Source organism: Poecilia reticulata, mitochondrion (assembly GCF_904066995.2).
Source record: "Poecilia reticulata mitochondrion, complete genome".
Lineage (NCBI taxonomy): Eukaryota > Metazoa > Chordata > Actinopteri > Cyprinodontiformes > Poeciliidae > Poecilia > Poecilia reticulata.
This window is the reverse complement of record NC_024238.1, coordinates 1-16538: the sequence shown is the minus strand read 5'-3', so window position 1 is coordinate 16538 and position 16538 is coordinate 1. Positions and strand designations below refer to the sequence as shown.

Sequence of the window (16538 nt, the reverse complement as noted above, 5' to 3'; positions counted from 1 at the left end):
TAAATATTATAAATAATTAGAATTTAAAGTATGTAAACAAAATTTGTTAGGGAAAAATTAGGAAGATTCGCTCTGTTTCCGGGGGGTTTTCAGACATAATGGAGTCTTTCGAGTTTTAGGGGGGTAGGGGGGTTTTGGCCCGCAAAAGCCGAGGGGGATACTTTATAATTAAGTTAGGAATAAAAATAAATCTTTATGTACTTGATATCAGTTATGCAATTCATAAATCAAAGTTTTATTACATTCATACATTTTCATATAAATCAAGGAGATGTTCCACCTTAATATAACATTTCTGTATGCACTGTGAAATGCCAGATGAAAAGAAATAGAAAAAAGGAACCAGTAGCCCGATGGAGTGAACGCTCGGCATGGTGGGTAACGAGGAGTATGTACTCCACCATTAACTTATGCAAGCGTCAAGGAAAGATAGGGGAATGTGTTCAATCAATGGCCCTGAAATAGGAACCAAATGCCAGGAATAGTTCACTGTGTGCTACCCCCAAGATTATTGTCCTTGACCATCAATAAACGTGTACATTAAGAAATCAACTGATGGTGGTCTCTTACTACATCCTGTTTCTGACCTGCAGAGGTATTGAGTCCTGGTATATATTAGTAGATGGACTGTTGTGTTGAGAGCAGTTCAATTTCGTCTTCTTAATTTCAAATTTTATGGAATTCTTAATTGTATGGGTTTTGTCTACCTTCATATTATTTGGATAAGTTAATGTTCTTATGAATATAACTTTTGAGTTTTTTTTGAGTTTTATCAATATGTAGGGTTACATTATTTCTAAATGGTTAAAATAAATTAATGGGGATAATACATACATGTACTATAAATAGTACATATATTCGGGGCAGATTTCGGTCAAAGAATAGTTTAGATTAGAATCCTAGCTTTGGGAGTTAGGGGTGGAGGTTAAAATCCTTTTTCTTTGAGCAGTAGGGAGGAGTCTAACCTCCGACTTTCGGTTTACAAGACCGACGCTCTGGGGACTGAGCTACTAGTGCTTATCATTTAAGTATTTTATTTTCAATTAATGCTGCGGTGGGAATCAAGAAGAGGAATAAAGAGAAGTACAGTATGGATGCGATTTGTCCAATAATAATAAATGGGTGTTCGACAGGTATGCCTCCAATTCATGTTAGAATGATTACGTCTGCGACTAGAAGTCAAAATAGTATTTGGGTAATAGGGCGGAAAGTAAGGCTTCGTTGTTTGGAGGTGTGTAATAGGGGAACAACTATTAGGATTAAGATGGAGGCTAGTAAGGCAAGGACCCCCCCTAATTTGTTTGGAATAGAACGAAGGATAGCGTAGGCAAATAAGAAATATCATTCTGGCTTAATGTGTGGGGGTGTAACGAGTGGATTTGCAGGAGTGAAGTTTTCAGGATCTCCTAATAGGTTAGGAGAAAACAGGGCTAGGGTAATTAGTGCAGTAAGTATTAAAATGAATCCTAGAAGGTCTTTATATGAGAAATAAGGGTGGAATGAAATTTTGTCGGCGTCGGAGTTTAATCCGATTGGGTTATTGGATCCGGTTTCGTGGAGAAAAATTAGGTGAACTAATGTTGCGGCTGCAACAATAAAAGGTAGTAGAAAGTGGAAGGCGAAGAAGCGGGTTAAGGTTGCGTTGTCTACTGAAAATCCCCCTCAGATTCATTGGACGAGGGCATCGCCCATATAGGGTACAGCAGATAGGAGATTGGTAATTACAGTTGCACCTCAGAAGGATATTTGTCCTCATGGGAGTACATATCCTACGAAAGCAGTTATTATAACTAGAAGAAATAGGATTACACCAATGTTTCATGTCTCTTTGAACAGGTAGGATCCATAGTATAATCCTCGTCCAATATGCAGGTAGAGGCAAATGAAAAACAGGGAGGCTCCATTAGCGTGTATGTTGCGAATAAGTCATCCATAATTTACATCTCGACAAATGTGGGCTACGGATGAGAATGCTAAAGAAATATCAGAGGTATAGTGTATTGCTAAAAATAAACCGGTTAAGATTTGGGCAACTAGGCATAATCCTAGGAGAGATCCAAAATTTCATCAGGCTGAAATATTTAGGGGTGTTGGTAGATCTACTAGTGCGTCGTTTGCGATTTTTAACAGGGGGTGAGATTTTCGTAGGTTGGCCATTAAGGTTCTTGTAGTTGAATAACAACGGTGGTTTTTCAAGTCACAGGTCTAAGTTAGACTCTTAGTGAGAATAATGTCTTATATAATATATGTTTTATTGTTTGGTTTAGTTCTAGGTTTGGTGGCGGTTGCGTCTAACCCATCGCCTTATTTTGCAGCGTTGGGGTTGGTTGTTGTGTCAGGTGTGGGGTGTGGGGTGTTGGTTAGCAGTGGAGGTTGTTTCTTGTCTTTAATTCTTTTTTTAATTTATTTAGGAGGAATGTTAGTGGTATTTGCTTATTCGGCTGCAATGGCAGCTGAACCTTATCCTGAGGGTTGGGGAAGTTGGCCTGCATTGCGGTTAATAGTGGGTTATGTTTTAGGTGTAGGGGTGGCATGGGTATTTTTAGGTGAAGGTTGATATGAAGAGGATTGAGGGGGATTTGATGGGTTGGTGGGTGTATCAGTGTTACGGGGGGATATGGTTGGGGTTTCAGTTATATATTCGTCAGGAGGGTGATTATTGGTTGTGGGGGGGTGGGTGCTGTTATTAACTTTGTTTGTTGTTTTGGAATTAACTCGTGGGTTAGCTCGGGGGGCTCTTCGGGCTGTTTAAAATATTAGAAGGGCAATAGTAATCAGGGTTGTAAGAAAAAATAAGGATAAATAGGTTTTAATTATACCTTGTTGAATATTACTTGTGGTTGTAATAGGGCGAATGTTGAGTGAGTAGATGGCTTTGGGTCCAGATTTTTCTAGTCAGGTTTGGTCGATTGTTTGGGTTGCAATTATTTGGCCAAGGGTCAGGTTTGTTTGTGGGGTGAATCGGTGCATAATGTGGGGAAAAAAGCCTAGCATGTTAGAGAAATGGTGTAGGTTGAGGTTGGGAACTTGTTTAAATTGTTTTGATGACAGAGAGGCAAGTTCTATTGCTGTGAAGAGTCCTATAATAGTTACGATTAGGGCTGAGAGTTTTAGGGAGGTGGGTATAGTTATTGGTGGGGTATTAATGGGTAAAAAATTTATGGTGATTAAAAAGCCTGCAATGATGCTGCCTCAGGCTAGTCGTTTAATGGGATTAATTACGGCTGGGTTGTTTTCGTTGATTGGAGGAAGGGGATTAAAGCGAGGGTGGTTTATTGATACAAAAAAGATGATTCGGAGGCTGTAGGCTGCTGTAAAAGATGTGGCAATGAGTGTTAAGGTAAGGGCCCAGGCGTTTAAGTAAGATGTGTTTAGTGCTTCAATAATGGCATCTTTGGAAAAGAATCCGGCTAGGAAAGGGGTTCCTGTTAAGGCTAAACTTCCGATGGTAAGGCAGGATGAGGTGAGTGGGGCAAGGTGATGTATGCCCCCTATTTTTCGGATGTCTTGTTCATCGTTTAGGCTGTGGATAATAGAGCCTGAGCAGAGGAAAAGTATTGCTTTGAAGAATGCGTGGGTGCAGATATGAAGGAAAGCTAGTTGAGGTTGGTTTAAACCGATGGTAACCATCATTAGGCCTAGTTGACTTGAAGTGGAGAAGGCTACAATTTTTTTAATATCATTTTGGGTTAAAGCACAGATTGCGGTAAATAGGGTGGTTAGGGCTCCTAAGCAGAGACATGTGGTTAAAGCAATTTTGTTATTTTCTAATATAGGATTCAAGCGGATGAGTAGAAAAATTCCGGCTACAACTATGGTGCTTGAATGTAGTAGGGCGGATACTGGGGTTGGACCTTCTATTGCGGAGGGCAGCCATGGGTGGAGGCTAAATTGGGCGGATTTTCCTGTGGCAGCAAGGATTAAGCCTAATAGGGGTAGAGTAAGATTATGGTTGTTGGAGAGAATAAATATTTGTTGTAAATCTCATGAATTTAAATGTGTTGCTGTTCAAGCCATTATTAGGATGAGACCGATGTCTCCGATGCGATTATAAAGGACGGCTTGGAGGGCTGCTGTGTTTGCGTCAGTTCGTCCGTATCATCAACCGATTAATAGGAATGATATAATTCCAACCCCCTCTCATCCAATAAATAGTTGGAATATGTTGTTTGCTGTAACAAGAATAATTATTGCGATTAGAAAGATTAGAAGATATTTAAAGAATCGGTTTATCTGGGGGTCTGAGTGTATGTACCATGATGCAAATTCTAAGATGGATCAAGTTACGTATAGGGCAACAGGGGTAAAGATACAAGAGTAGCTATCAAATTTAAAGTTAATATTAATATCAAAAGTTAAAGTGTTTATTCAAGATCAGGTTGTAGTGATAGTTTCAGCTCCTTGGTCGAAAAGAAGGAAGAGGGGTAGTAGGCTAATAAAGAAGGCCAATTTGATGGCTGTTTTGGTTTTTGTAAGGGCTCAGTCATGGCTAAGGGGATTGGGGTTGAAGGTAGTTAGGACGGGATATAATAGGATAAGAAAAATAATTATTATGCAAGAAGGTAAAAATAGGGCAGTTGAATGCATAGCTGCTACTTGGAGTTGCACCAAGAGTTTTTGGTTCCTAAGACCAATGGATGAGCTTTTATCCTTTAGAAGCTGTGTAGGGTTGAGCGAGCTCCGGGGTCTAACCAGAGTGGCGAGCGGATTAGCAGTCGTCGGTGCTTTCGAGCCTCTCCCGGTAGACAAGAGGATACTAACCTCTCTCTTTAGAATCACAATCTAATATTTTAGTTCAAACTATGTCTACAAGCGCTTCATCCTCATAGTAATTCTGGCTTAAGGATTAGTAATAAAAGGGGAAGTAGGTGAAGTGTAAGGAGGAGGTGTTCACGAGAGTGAGGTGGGTTAATAGAAATTAGGTGATTGGGGATTGGTCCATGTTGGGTTGTGAGGAATATATAGAGGGAATAACCTGCGGTAATTAGTGTGCCTAGGCCTGTTAAAATTAAGGTTCATATGGATCATTTAAATAGGGATGTGATGATTATTAATTCCCCCATAAGGTTGGGCAGGGGAGGTAGAGCAAGGTTGGCTAAGGTGGCAATAAATCATCAAACAGCTGTTAATGGGAGAAGTGTTTGTAATCCTCGAGCTAGTAGTATTGTTCGGCTATGGGTTCGTTCATAATTGGTGTTGGCTAGACAGAAAAGGGCTGATGATGTTAAGCCGTGGGCAATTATTAGGATCAGGGCCCCTGTAAATGCTCAAGGAGTTTGAATTAAGATAGCTGCTGCTACTAATCCTATGTGGCTTACAGAGGAGTAGGCAATGAGGGCTTTCAGGTCTGTTTGTCGAAGGCAAATAGACCCAGTTATAATTACCCCTCAGAGTGCTAGGATAATAAAGGGATAGCTTAGTTCTTTGGAAATGGGATCGAGAATAATTAGAATGCGCATTATTCCGTACCCGCCCAGTTTTAATAGTACGGCGGCAAGTACTATGGAACCGGCGATTGGGGCTTCGACGTGGGCTTTGGGTAGTCATAAATGGGCTCCATAAAGAGGTATTTTGACTAGGAATGCTAGAAGACAGGCTGTTCATCAGATTTTATGGGCTCAAGGGTCAGAGCAGGTTAAAGGTAAATAGGGAATGGTGAAGAAGGAAAGGGTACCTGTTGAATTTTGTAGTAGAAGGAGGGCGATTAGTAGGGGGAGTGATCCTGCTAATGTATAAAATAGAAAATATGTTCCTGCGTTTAAGCGTTCTATTTGGTTCCCCCAGCGAGTAATAATAATCAGGGTTGGGATAAGTGTGGCCTCAAATATAATATAAAATATAATTAGTTCGGTGGCGCTGAATGCGAGGATCAGAAAGATTTGTAAAGAAATTAAAAGGGAGATGAAGGTTCGTTGACGGTTGGTTGGTTCTAGTATTAGGTGATTTTGACTAGCCAGAATTATTAGTGGAAGTAGTCAGCAGGTTAATACGAGAAGGGGGGTGGAGATTGGGTCGGAAGCCATGAGGCAGTTGAGGAAAGATCATCCGGTCTCGGCGGGTGCTGCTAATCATATTAAGCTAGCGCTTGCAATTAGTAAACTATATGATAGAGTCGTGGTTCAAAGGTATTTTGGGGAAATTAATCATGTAGAGGGAAGTAGAAGAATTGAGGGAAGTAGAATTTTTAGCATTGTAGGAGATTTAGGTTTTTAAGTCGATTAGTGCTGTGAGTGCGAGTGGTGGCTACTAAGAGGGCTAAGCCTGTGCCGGCTTCGCAGGCGGAAAAGGCCAGGAGAATCATAGGTATGGATGCAGAATTTATTGAGTCAAATTGAAGAGTTCATAGGGATAATGCAATAAATAAAGAGAGTATTAATCCCTCTAAACATAATAGGGCTGAAATAAAATGGGTTCGGTGGAAGGCAAGGCCGGCTAGGCCTAGTATGAAAGCTGATGAAAATGCAAAGTGAGCAGGGGTCATTAGGCAGTTGTGGACTTTAACCACAAGTTTTTGAGCCGAAATCAAATGTTTTTTTTAAACTAATAGCCTATTCTGCTCATTCTAGTCCTCCTTGAATTCATTCATAAATAAGACCAAGGGTCAGTAAAATAAGTAAGATAGTAGCTCAAAAGAAGGTAAGGTGGGGATTAATAAGTTGATCTCCTCACGGGAGAGGAAGTAGGAGAGCAATTTCTAGGTCAAAAAGTAAAAATAAAATTGCTACTAAAAAAAAGCGAATTGAAAAGGGCAGTCGTGCTGATCCTAGTGGGTCAAATCCGCATTCGTAGGGTGAAAGTTTTTCGTGGTCAGGGGTTATCAGGGGGAGCCAGAAGGCAACAATTGCTAAGATAAGGGATAGGGTTGAGGCAATAATAAATGTTATTACTACTAGATTCATTATCTTCCCTTGGATTTTAACCAAGGTCATGTGATTGGAAGTCACTTATATTATCATTTATACTAGGAAGATTAGGAGCCTCATCAGTAAATAGAGATGTAAAGGAAGAGTCATACGACATCAACAAAGTGTCAGTATCAGGCAGCGGCTTCGAAGCCAAAGTGGTGGTCTGATGTGAAATGATATTGTGCTTGTCGTAGTAGGCAAATTGCTAAAAAGGTTGATCCAATAATGACATGTAAGCCGTGGAATCCCGTTGCAACAAAGAAAGTTGAGCCGTAAACTCCGTCTGCAATTGTAAATGGGGCTTCATAATATTCTATTGCTTGTAGGGCTGTAAAGTAAAACCCTAGAAGGATAGTAAGGGTGAGTGATTGAATGGCTTGTTTTCGTTGACCTTCTATAATGCTATGGTGGGCTCAAGTGACTGTAACGCCAGAGGCTAAAAGTACAGCTGTATTTAAAAGGGGTACTTCAAATGGATTAAGTGTGGTAATTCCAGTTGGGGGTCAGCAGCCTCCTAGTTCAGGGGTTGGGGCTAGACTTGAGTGGTAAAATGCTCAGAAAAATCCTAGGAAGAAGAAAACTTCGGAAGTAATAAAAAGAATTATTCCATATCGTAAGCCTTTTTGAACTGGGGGGGTGTGATGACCTTGAAATGTTCCTTCTCGAATAATATCTCGTCATCATTGGTATATTGTGAGTAGAAGAAGAACTAGGCCAAGCGATATTAAGGTTGTGGTGTGAAAGTGTATTCAGATCGCTAGGCCAGATGTCATAAGAAGGGCGGCTACTGCTCCTGTTAGGGGTCAGGGGCTTGGGTCTACTATATGATATGCATGTGCTTGATGGGCCATTAAACGTTTTCTTGAAGATATAGGCTTAATAAGAGAATAAAAACGTATGCCTGGATTAGGGCAACTGCTGCTTCTAAAAGGGCAAGAAGAAATAGAAGTACGCCGGTAAAGATTGCTGTAATAGGCATAATTGTTAATAAGGCAAGGGTTGCTGTAGAGGTTAATTGAATAAGGAGGTGACCAGCGGTTAAATTAGCTGTAAGTCGAACCCCAAGGGCAATAGGACGAATAAAAAGGCTAATTGTTTCAATAATAACTAGAACTGGGGTTAGTAGCGCGGGTGCCCCTTCAGGTAGAAGGTGGCCGAGGGAATGAGTTGGTTGGGTTCGTATTCCCAAAATTACAATTCCCATTCATAGAGCACCTGCAAAACCCATATTAATGGATAATTGGGAAGTGGGTGTGAAAGTGTATGGTAGTAGGCCTGCTGTATTTATTGTAGTGAGAAAAATCAATAGGGATGATAATAAAATTGCTCACTTATGTCCGCTTGGGTTGATAGGTGAGAAAATTTGTGAGGTGGATTGTCCTAAAAATCAGTTTTGTGAGGTTAAGTTTCGGTTGTTTACTCAGCGAGTTGTTGGGCTAGGGAATAGAATTCAGGGTAATATAATGGCGATGGCCACTAGAGGAATTCAACATACAACAGGGCTTAAAAATTGGTCAAACAGGCTTAGTGTCATGATCAGTCTCATTTGTTTTCACGTAAATTTTGTTTAGATGGAATGGTGGGGTTGTCTGGGAAAGAGTGTTTTAGTACTTTTGGAAGAACAATGGCGGTAAAAATGGTTCAGGAAAAGATTAGCAATGCTAATCACGGTGTAGGAATTAATTGAGGCATATATCGCTAGGGGTGGTTGGGAGGCACCATTTTTAGCTTAAAAGGCTAACGCTGTACCCTGTTTAGCTTCTTAGCGAAGTATCTTCAAGTATTATTGATGACCAGTTTTCGAAGTGTTCAAGAGGTACTGCTTCAACTACAATAGGCATAAAGCTATGGTTAGCCCCGCAGATTTCTGAGCATTGGCCGTAGAATACTCCAGGCCGTGATGTAATGAAGGCTGTCTGGTTTAGTCGTCCGGGAACTGCATCTATTTTAATTCCAAGGCATGGTACTGCTCAAGAGTGAAGAACGTCATCGGCAGAGATTAATACACGGATGGGGGATTCTACAGGAATAACTATGCGGTGATCTGCCTCTAAAAGTCGAAATTGTCCGGGGGTAAGATCTTGTGTGGGAATTATGTAGGAATCAAAGCCAAGATCTTCATAATCTGTATATTCGTAACTTCAGTATCATTGATGTCCTATTGCTTTAATTGTTAGGTGTGGATCGTTGATTTCATCTATTAAATAAAGAATGCGCAGGGATGGAAGGGCAATAAGAATAAGGATTATTGCTGGGAGAAGGGTTCAAATGATTTCAATTTCTTGGGAGTCTAGAATTAGCTTATCTGTTAATTTTGTAACCACTATGGTCACAATAATGTAAAGGACTAGGGTGCTGATGAGGAAAACAATTATAAGGGTGTGGTCGTGGAAGTGAAGGAGCTCTTCTATTACTGGTGAAGCTGCATCTTGGAAGCCTAGTTGGGAGGGATGTGCCATTATTTGTTTAAGACACGCGGGGTTTTAACCCGCTATTTTGCCTTGACAAGGCAATGTAATGTAGTTTTACTAGTGTCTTATAAGAAAGTGACAGAGTGGTTATGTGACTGGCTTGAAACCAGTTCATGGGGGTTCAATTCCTTCCTTTCTCGATTTATTATTTATTGTGATGTTGTACTTGAACAAATGCAGGTTCTTCAAATGTGTGGTAAGGGGGTGGGCATCCGTGAAGTCATTCAACGTTGGTTGAGGTTAGGTGCACTGAAAGTACTTCACGTTTTGCTGCGAAAGCTTCTCAAATAATAAATAGAAACAGAATTACTGCTACGAGGGAGATTAGGGATCCAATTGAAGAGATTGTATTTCAAAGTGTGTAGGCGTCTGGGTAATCAGAATATCGTCGAGGCATGCCTGCGAGTCCAAGGAAGTGTTGGGGAAAAAAGGTGAGATTAACTCCAGCAAATATAATTCCGAAGTGAATTTTTGTTCAGGTGCTGTGAAGTGTGTAACCTGAGAATAGCGGGAATCAGTGAACAAATCCTGCAACAATGGCAAAGACGGCTCCTATTGAGAGAACATAGTGGAAGTGGGCTACTACGTAGTAGGTATCATGAAGGACAATGTCTAGAGATGAATTTGCTAGAACAATTCCTGTAAGTCCCCCCACAGTGAATAAAAAGATAAAGCCTAGGGCTCATAGGAGTGGGGTCTCCCATTTAAGGGCTCCTCCATGAAGAGTTGCTAATCAGCTAAAAACTTTAACTCCGGTGGGAATAGCAATAATTATTGTGGCTGATGTAAAGTAGGCTCGGGTGTCGACATCTATTCCAACTGTAAATATGTGATGGGCTCATACAATAAAGCCTAGAAGTCCGATGGCCATTATAGCTCATACTATTCCTATATATCCAAAAGGTTCTTTTTTTCCAGAATAGTAGGCTACAATGTGTGAAATTATCCCAAAGCCTGGTAGAATTAAAATGTAAACTTCTGGGTGGCCAAAGAATCAAAATAAATGTTGGTAAAGAATTGGGTCACCACCCCCCGCAGGGTCGAAGAAGGTGGTGTTTAGATTCCGGTCTGTAAGAAGTATTGTAATACCTGCAGCGAGAACTGGGAGGGAGAGAAGCAGGAGAACGGCTGTGATTATTACAGATCATACAAATAAAGGTGTTTGATATTGAGATGCTGCAGGGGGTTTTATGTTAATAATAGTGGTGATGAAGTTAATTGCTCCTAAAATGGAAGAAATACCCGCCAGGTGAAGTGAAAAAATAGTTAAATCCACGGATGGTCCAGCGTGGGCTAAATTGCTTGCAAGAGGGGGATAAACAGTTCATCCTGTACCGGCTCCTGCTTCCACCCCGGAGGATGATAGGAGGAGGAGAAATGAGGGTGGTAAAAGTCAGAAGCTTATATTATTTATTCGGGGAAAAGCTATGTCAGGAGCGCCAATTATTAATGGGACTAATCAATTACCGAAGCCTCCGATTATGATTGGTATGACTATAAAAAAGATTATTACAAAGGCATGAGCTGTAACGATTACATTATAAATTTGATCATCCCCCAGGAGGGCCCCAGGTTGGCTGAGTTCGGCTCGGATCAGAAGGCTTAAGGCTGTTCCTACTATTCCGGCTCAAGCACCAAATACTAAATAAAGGGTGCCAATGTCTTTATGATTGGTTGAAAAAAATCAGCGTGTGATTGCCATAGGTAAGATGGCTGAGTATTAAGCGGTGGATTGTAGACCCATAAACGGGGGTTTAAGTCCTCCTCTTATCAAAGCCCTGAAGTATATATTACATTAGATTGCAAATCTGAAGAAGCAGGCTAAATACTTGCCGGGGCTTTCCCTCGCCTTTTTGCTCCGGCAGGCGAGGGGAAGTTAGATAGATGCTCTCTGGTTTGGGCGCTTAGCTGTTAACTAAGAATTTGTAGGATCGAGGCCTTCCTATCTAGAAAGGCTTTAGCTTAATTAAAGTATCTGTTTTGCAAATAGAAGATGCGGGTTAGTTTCCTGTAGGTCTTATCTCAGGGGCTGGGGGATTTTCACTCCCACTTAGGGCTTTGAAGGCTCTTGGTCTAAATTATCCTAAGCCCCTAAAAGGGTAACAAGGCCATAATGGCTGGGGTTACGGGTAGTAGGCAGATTGTTGAGGTGGTTGTTAGGGATATCATGGTGGTGTTGTGTCGTGTATTAAGTCGTCATGGAAGTGTCCCTGCTGGGTTATTGGGTGGTATAGTGAGTGTTATTGCATATGAAAGTCGTAGATAAAAATATAGGCTGAATAGGGATGAAAGTGCGGCTAGAGCGGCAATTGGGGCTAGGTCTTGCTTTGTTAATTCTTGGAGAATAAGTCATTTTGGTATAAATCCTGTAAGAGGGGGCAATCCTCCTAGGGATAATAGGACTAGGGGGGTTGAGATGGTTAGAATTGGGATTTTGGCCCATGTAGTGGCTAGAGAGTTGATGTGTGTGGTTCGGGTTAATATAAAAGAAGAAAATAGTGAGAAGGTTATTAGGAGATAAATTAGGATTGTGAGTAGGGCTAGTGGAGGTGAGAATGAAAGAATTAAAATTATTCACCCTAAGTGGGCAATTGATGAGTATGCTAGGATTTTTCGGAGTTGTACTTGGTTAAATCCCCCTCACCCCCCTACAATAATGGATAGAAGTCCTAGGGTAATAAAAATGTTGGAGTTGGTTGGTTGAATTTGGTAGATGAGGTAAAGGGGGGCAAGTTTTTGTCAAGTGGATAAAATTAATCCATTAAGTAGGCTTAAGCCTTGTATTACTTCTGGTATTCAGCTGTGAAGGGGGGCAAGTCCAATTTTTATGGCAAGGGCTAGGGTAATTAGTGAAGAAGTAAGGGTATTAGGGGTTTGTAGAATGTCCCACTCTCCGGTGAGGAATGCATTAGAGATGCTAGCAAATAGTAGTGTTGCTGAGGCAGTTGCTTGGGCAAAAAAATATTTAGTGGTGGCCTCAGTTGCTCGTGGGGTGTGGTTTTGTGATATTAGGGGGATAATGGCTAATGTGTTAATTTCAATTCCTATTCAGGCAAGATACCAGTGGGTGCTGGCGAAGGTTATGGTAGTTCCGAGTCCAAGACTAATAATTAGGGCGGAGTAAATTGGTGGGGCCATTAGTAAAGGAAGGATTTTAACCGTCATGTTCAGGGTATGGGCCTGAAAGCTTGTTTAGCTGACTTTACTAGGAAGTGGTGTAGTGGAAGCACTAAGAGTTTTGATCTCTTCAGGTAGGGTTCAAGTCCCTTCTTTCTAAGGAGTCGGAGGGGTTTTAACCCACATTATTTACTCTATCAAAGTAATCCTTTATTTCAGGCACGAGTCCTGTGTTTTATAGTTGTGGTGGGAAGCTGGATATAGCTAAGGGGAGGGATAGGTGTCAGATAACGAGAGCTAGGGTAAGGGGTAAAAAGTTTTTTCAGGTTAAGTGTATAAGTTGGTCATATCGAAATCGGGGGTATGAGGCTCGGACTCATAAAAATATTGCCGTGAGTAGGGAGGCTTTAATCATTAGGTTAAATGAGGAAATTTCTGGGGTTAAATAATTTAATGTTGTTCCTAAAAATAGGGTAGCGGATAGAGTATTTATTAAGATAATGTTTGCGTATTCAGCTAAGAAAAAAAGGGCAAATGGCCCCCCTGCATACTCTACATTAAAACCTGAAACTAATTCTGACTCCCCCTCTGTTAAATCAAATGGGGCTCGATTTGTTTCGGCGAGAGTGGAAATATATCATATGGCGGCTAGGGGTAGTGCGGGAAAAATAAGTCATGTTTTTTCTTGTGCGGTGCTGAATGTTTGAAGGGTAAATCCTCCTGCTAGAAGAATAGTGCTTAGTAAAATTAGGCCTAGGCTAACTTCATAGGAGATGGTTTGGGCTACGGCTCGTAGGGCCCCAATTAGGGCATATTTTGAATTTGATGCTCAGCCAGAACCTAAGATGGAGTAAACTGTTAAGCTTGATAAAGCGAGAATAAATAGAATTCCTAGGTTTAGATCAGCTAAAGGAGACGGGAGTGGTATAGGTACTCATAATGTTAGGGCTAGGGAAAATGCCAGGGCGGGGGTAAATAAAAACAGAAATGGTGAGGCAGTGGAGGGGCGGACTGGTTCTTTAATAAATAGTTTAAGTCCGTCAGCAAATGGTTGAAGTAGGCCGTAGGGGCTTACTACATTTGGACCTTTACGGAGTTGTATATATCCTAACATTTTTCGTTCTAGAAGTGTTAGTAGGGCAACGGCTAACAAAATGAAAACAATAAGTATAAGCGGATTTAAAATAGAATTTAAAAAAAATGAAAGCATAGTCTAGGAGGGGAGTTGAACCCCTGTAAGAAGGGCTTAGGTCTTCTGCATTAATCCGGAATCTGCCACCTGGACGTCGTTATCTCCGGTTTGGAAATATGCCTTTTACCTAATTGATTTGTTTTCATTAGGTTGGGGTAAGGCTTACTTTAAGCATGGGCCTTTTTTCTTTGATCCTTTCGTACTGAAAGAAAACATGTCATAGATAGAAACTGACCTGGATTACTCCGGTCTGAACTCAGATCACGTAGGACTTTAATCGTTGAACAAACGAACCCTTAATAGCGGCTGCACCATTAGGATGTCCTGATCCAACATCGAGGTCGTAAACCCTCTTGTCGATAGGGGCTCTTAAAGAGGATTGCGCTGTTATCCCTAGGGTAACTCGGTCCGTTGATCGATTATATCGGATCTTTGGGTCAGAGGTTCTGATTTTGTGAGCTGTGGCTCTTGTTTATGAAGTTTAAATTTCTTCATTCCGTTCGGGGGTTTTTTATTTTCCCGGGGTCGCCCCAACCAAAGACATTACGACAGGGTTCATTTGGTTTTGTCTTTTTATTAAGGGTATTTACATGATCTGTCGATGTGTCTAAAGCTCCATAGGGTCTTCTCGTCTTATGTAACTATCCCCGCTTCTGCACGGGGAGATCAATTTCATTGACCGGGGGGAGGAGACAGTTAAGCCCTCGTTTTGCCATTCATACGGGTCTTCATTTAAAAGACAAGTGATTACGCTACCTTTGCACGGTCAAGATACCGCGGCCGTTAAACTTAAGTCACAGGGCAGGCGGGACCTCTTATAGAGGTTCAAGAGGCGATGTTTTTGGTAAACAGGCGAGGCTTAGGATATTTTTTGCCGAGTTCCTTCTTCCCCTTTTAGTCTTTCCCGTGGGGCACGCCAGTGTGGGGAAAACGGGTTGAAGTTTAAGGGGCTTTCTTGTTGTTTTTTTAGTTCTTAATACCCTCTTGGTTTGGGGCCGTTAATTTCCGGTGGGTTGTCCGATCCGGTTTACACGTGTGCGGGGAGAGAAGTGCATTCTCTGATTACTCATTTTAGCATAATCTCTTCTATTAATTAATAGAATGGCCTGGTAGTGTTGAGGGAGTGTAGTTTTATTGTCGGTATTACGGGTGTTAGGATGCGTCGGAGCTTTAACGCTTTCTTTAAGGGTGGCTGCTTTTAGGCCCACCTAGGCGCCTACCTAATTTATTTATGATTATTATCCGCTCTGTAAAGTTGTGTCTTTGTTAAAAAGGGCTGTACCCCTTTTTAATAACTCTCTAAGGATCTCTGGACCTATGTTTGTGATAGACGTTTGGGCAGGAGATAAATAGAGGCTAAACTTCTATTTAGTTTCCAGGCAACCAGCTATAGCTAGGCTCGGTAGGTCTGTCACCTCTACTCGAAGGTCTTCCCACTCTTTTGCTACAGAGACGGGTTGGCCCTATTTATTAGGCTGCCTTGAAGTAGCTCGTCTAGTTTCGGGGGGGCAAACTAAAAGTCTTTTTGCTTGGGGGGACTTGCTAAATCATGATGCAAAAGGTACGAGGGCTAGTCTCTGCTTTTTATTACTTTACTGATTTCTTTCATTTTTTTTTCAGCTTTCCCTTGCGGTACAATTTCTGTAGCTCTCTTTTGTCCTTTTCTATCGCCTTTACTTAGGTGGAAAAATGGTTTGATTGGAAGGGGTTGAAGGGGGAGGTTATAAATTTATGTTGTGTTAGAAGTGGAGGCTAGCTGTTGGGTTCCGGAAGGCCTGATTTGCACAGACAAAATCTCGGTGTAAGGGAGGGGCTTACTATTAAGCTTCGTTCCGGTTTATTCCAAGTGCACCTTCCGGTACACTTACCATGTTACGACTTACCTCCCCTTTGGCTCTGGTAAATTTTTAAATAAAGATGTATTTTGATTTGGGGAGGGTGACGGGCGGTGTGTGCGTGCTTCAGGGCCGGGTTCAGTAGAACACTCTGTTTTCTTCTTACTGCTAAATCCTCCTTCATGTGCTGTTTCATAACACAATTCGTTTTTCCTAAATTAGGAAATGTAGCCCATTTCTTTCCTTTTCGTGTGCTACACCTCGACCTGGCGTTTTGGGTTTTACCAGTTTTGCTTACTATGTTTCCTTCACAGGGTATGCTGACGACGGCGGTATATAGACGGAATGAACAAGAAAAGGTGAGGTCGAACGGGGGTTATCGGTTCTAGAACAGGCTCCTCTAGGGGGGTCTAAAGCACCGCCAAGTCCTTTGGGTTTTAAGCTTATGCTCGTAGTCCCCGGGCGGATAGGGGTTGTGGTTTTCTATCAAGGTTTACGGCGGTGCATAGTGGGGTATCTAATCCCAGTTTGTTTCACAGCTTTCGTGGGGTCAAGATTATTTAAGGCCACCTTCGTGGTTGTATTTCACACTCCCAGTAGCGTATGACAGCTTTGGGGTGGTTCAGCCTTAGTTTAAGATGTCTTTTAACCACTCTTTACGCCGAAGATTATCAACTTGAGCCTTTCGTATAACCGCGGTGGCTGGCACGAATTTGACCGGCTCTTTTAGCCTTAGACTAAGTCAAGTTTTCACTTATTGCTTAATGTTTATCACTGCTGAAATCCCTTGGGGGTGTGGCTGAGCAAGGTGTCGTGGGCTGCTGATTTGCGTGCCTGATACCAGTTCCTAGCCTTCATAGAGGAAGGCGGGGACGTATTCACCGGGGTGCGGATACTTGCATGTGTAAGTGTTGCTAAAGCTGATAGTAAAGTCAGGACCAAGCTTTTATGCTTGTGGAACTTTGTAGGGTTCATTTTAACATCTTCAGTGTTATGCTTTACGTTAAGCTACACTAGC

General features: G+C 41.6%; 13 protein-coding genes across 13 annotated transcripts, besides 25 other annotated features; 1 reads left to right on the top strand and 12 right to left on the bottom strand. All coding sequences in view use genetic code 2, as the record gives it.

Annotated features, from left to right (window-relative positions):
* Window positions 1-875: a D loop (control region).
* Window positions 876-945, top strand: a tRNA (tRNA-Pro).
* Window positions 945-1017, bottom strand: a tRNA (tRNA-Thr).
* Window positions 1018-2157, bottom strand: CYTB (cytochrome b). Its single transcript has one exon. The coding sequence runs from the start codon at window positions 2155-2157 to the stop codon at window positions 1018-1020; it is 1140 nt and encodes a 379-aa protein (YP_009037674.1).
* Window positions 2158-2161: 4 nt separating this feature from the next.
* Window positions 2162-2230, top strand: a tRNA (tRNA-Glu).
* On the top strand, window positions 2231-2752 carry ND6 (NADH dehydrogenase subunit 6). The gene has a single exon. The coding sequence runs from the start codon at window positions 2231-2233 to the stop codon at window positions 2750-2752; it is 522 nt and encodes a 173-aa protein (YP_009037673.1).
* Window positions 2749-4587, bottom strand: ND5 (NADH dehydrogenase subunit 5). The gene has a single exon. The coding sequence runs from the start codon at window positions 4585-4587 to the stop codon at window positions 2749-2751; it is 1839 nt and encodes a 612-aa protein (YP_009037672.1).
* Window positions 4588-4660, bottom strand: a tRNA (tRNA-Leu).
* A 10-nt stretch (window positions 4661-4670) lies between these two features.
* Window positions 4671-4740, bottom strand: a tRNA (tRNA-Ser).
* Window positions 4741-4810, bottom strand: a tRNA (tRNA-His).
* On the bottom strand, window positions 4811-6191 carry ND4 (NADH dehydrogenase subunit 4). Its single transcript has one exon. A coding segment is annotated over exon 1 (1381 nt).
* On the bottom strand, window positions 6185-6481 carry ND4L (NADH dehydrogenase subunit 4L). The gene has a single exon. The coding sequence runs from the start codon at window positions 6479-6481 to the stop codon at window positions 6185-6187; it is 297 nt and encodes a 98-aa protein (YP_009037670.1).
* Window positions 6482-6550, bottom strand: a tRNA (tRNA-Arg).
* ND3 (NADH dehydrogenase subunit 3) lies at window positions 6551-6899 on the bottom strand. The gene has a single exon. A coding segment is annotated over exon 1 (349 nt).
* Window positions 6900-6971, bottom strand: a tRNA (tRNA-Gly).
* Window positions 6972-7756, bottom strand: COX3 (cytochrome c oxidase subunit III). The gene has a single exon. A coding segment is annotated over exon 1 (785 nt).
* Window positions 7756-8439, bottom strand: ATP6 (ATP synthase F0 subunit 6). The gene has a single exon. The coding sequence runs from the start codon at window positions 8437-8439 to the stop codon at window positions 7756-7758; it is 684 nt and encodes a 227-aa protein (YP_009037667.1).
* ATP8 (ATP synthase F0 subunit 8) lies at window positions 8430-8597 on the bottom strand. The gene has a single exon. It carries the CDS (start codon window positions 8595-8597, stop codon window positions 8430-8432), a length of 168 nt encoding a protein of 55 aa, YP_009037666.1.
* Window positions 8598-8600: 3 nt separating this feature from the next.
* Window positions 8601-8673, bottom strand: a tRNA (tRNA-Lys).
* Window positions 8674-9364, bottom strand: COX2 (cytochrome c oxidase subunit II). The gene has a single exon. A coding segment is annotated over exon 1 (691 nt).
* An 8-nt stretch (window positions 9365-9372) lies between these two features.
* Window positions 9373-9443, bottom strand: a tRNA (tRNA-Asp).
* Window positions 9444-9445: 2 nt separating this feature from the next.
* Window positions 9446-9516, top strand: a tRNA (tRNA-Ser).
* Window positions 9517-9521: 5 nt separating this feature from the next.
* Window positions 9522-11078, bottom strand: COX1 (cytochrome c oxidase subunit I). The gene has a single exon. The coding sequence runs from the start codon at window positions 11076-11078 to the stop codon at window positions 9522-9524; it is 1557 nt and encodes a 518-aa protein (YP_009037664.1).
* A 1-nt stretch (window position 11079) lies between these two features.
* Window positions 11080-11149, top strand: a tRNA (tRNA-Tyr).
* A 1-nt stretch (window position 11150) lies between these two features.
* Window positions 11151-11217, top strand: a tRNA (tRNA-Cys).
* Window positions 11218-11253: 36 nt separating this feature from the next.
* Window positions 11254-11326, top strand: a tRNA (tRNA-Asn).
* Window position 11327: 1 nt separating this feature from the next.
* Window positions 11328-11396, top strand: a tRNA (tRNA-Ala).
* Window positions 11397-11399: 3 nt separating this feature from the next.
* Window positions 11400-11469, bottom strand: a tRNA (tRNA-Trp).
* On the bottom strand, window positions 11470-12514 carry ND2 (NADH dehydrogenase subunit 2). The gene has a single exon. A coding segment is annotated over exon 1 (1045 nt).
* Window positions 12515-12583, bottom strand: a tRNA (tRNA-Met).
* Window positions 12583-12653, top strand: a tRNA (tRNA-Gln).
* Window positions 12653-12722, bottom strand: a tRNA (tRNA-Ile).
* A 6-nt stretch (window positions 12723-12728) lies between these two features.
* ND1 (NADH dehydrogenase subunit 1) lies at window positions 12729-13703 on the bottom strand. Its single transcript has one exon. The coding sequence runs from the start codon at window positions 13701-13703 to the stop codon at window positions 12729-12731; it is 975 nt and encodes a 324-aa protein (YP_009037662.1).
* Window positions 13704-13778, bottom strand: a tRNA (tRNA-Leu).
* Window positions 13779-15450, bottom strand: an rRNA (l-rRNA).
* Window positions 15451-15521, bottom strand: a tRNA (tRNA-Val).
* Window positions 15522-16469, bottom strand: an rRNA (s-rRNA).
* Window positions 16470-16538, bottom strand: a tRNA (tRNA-Phe).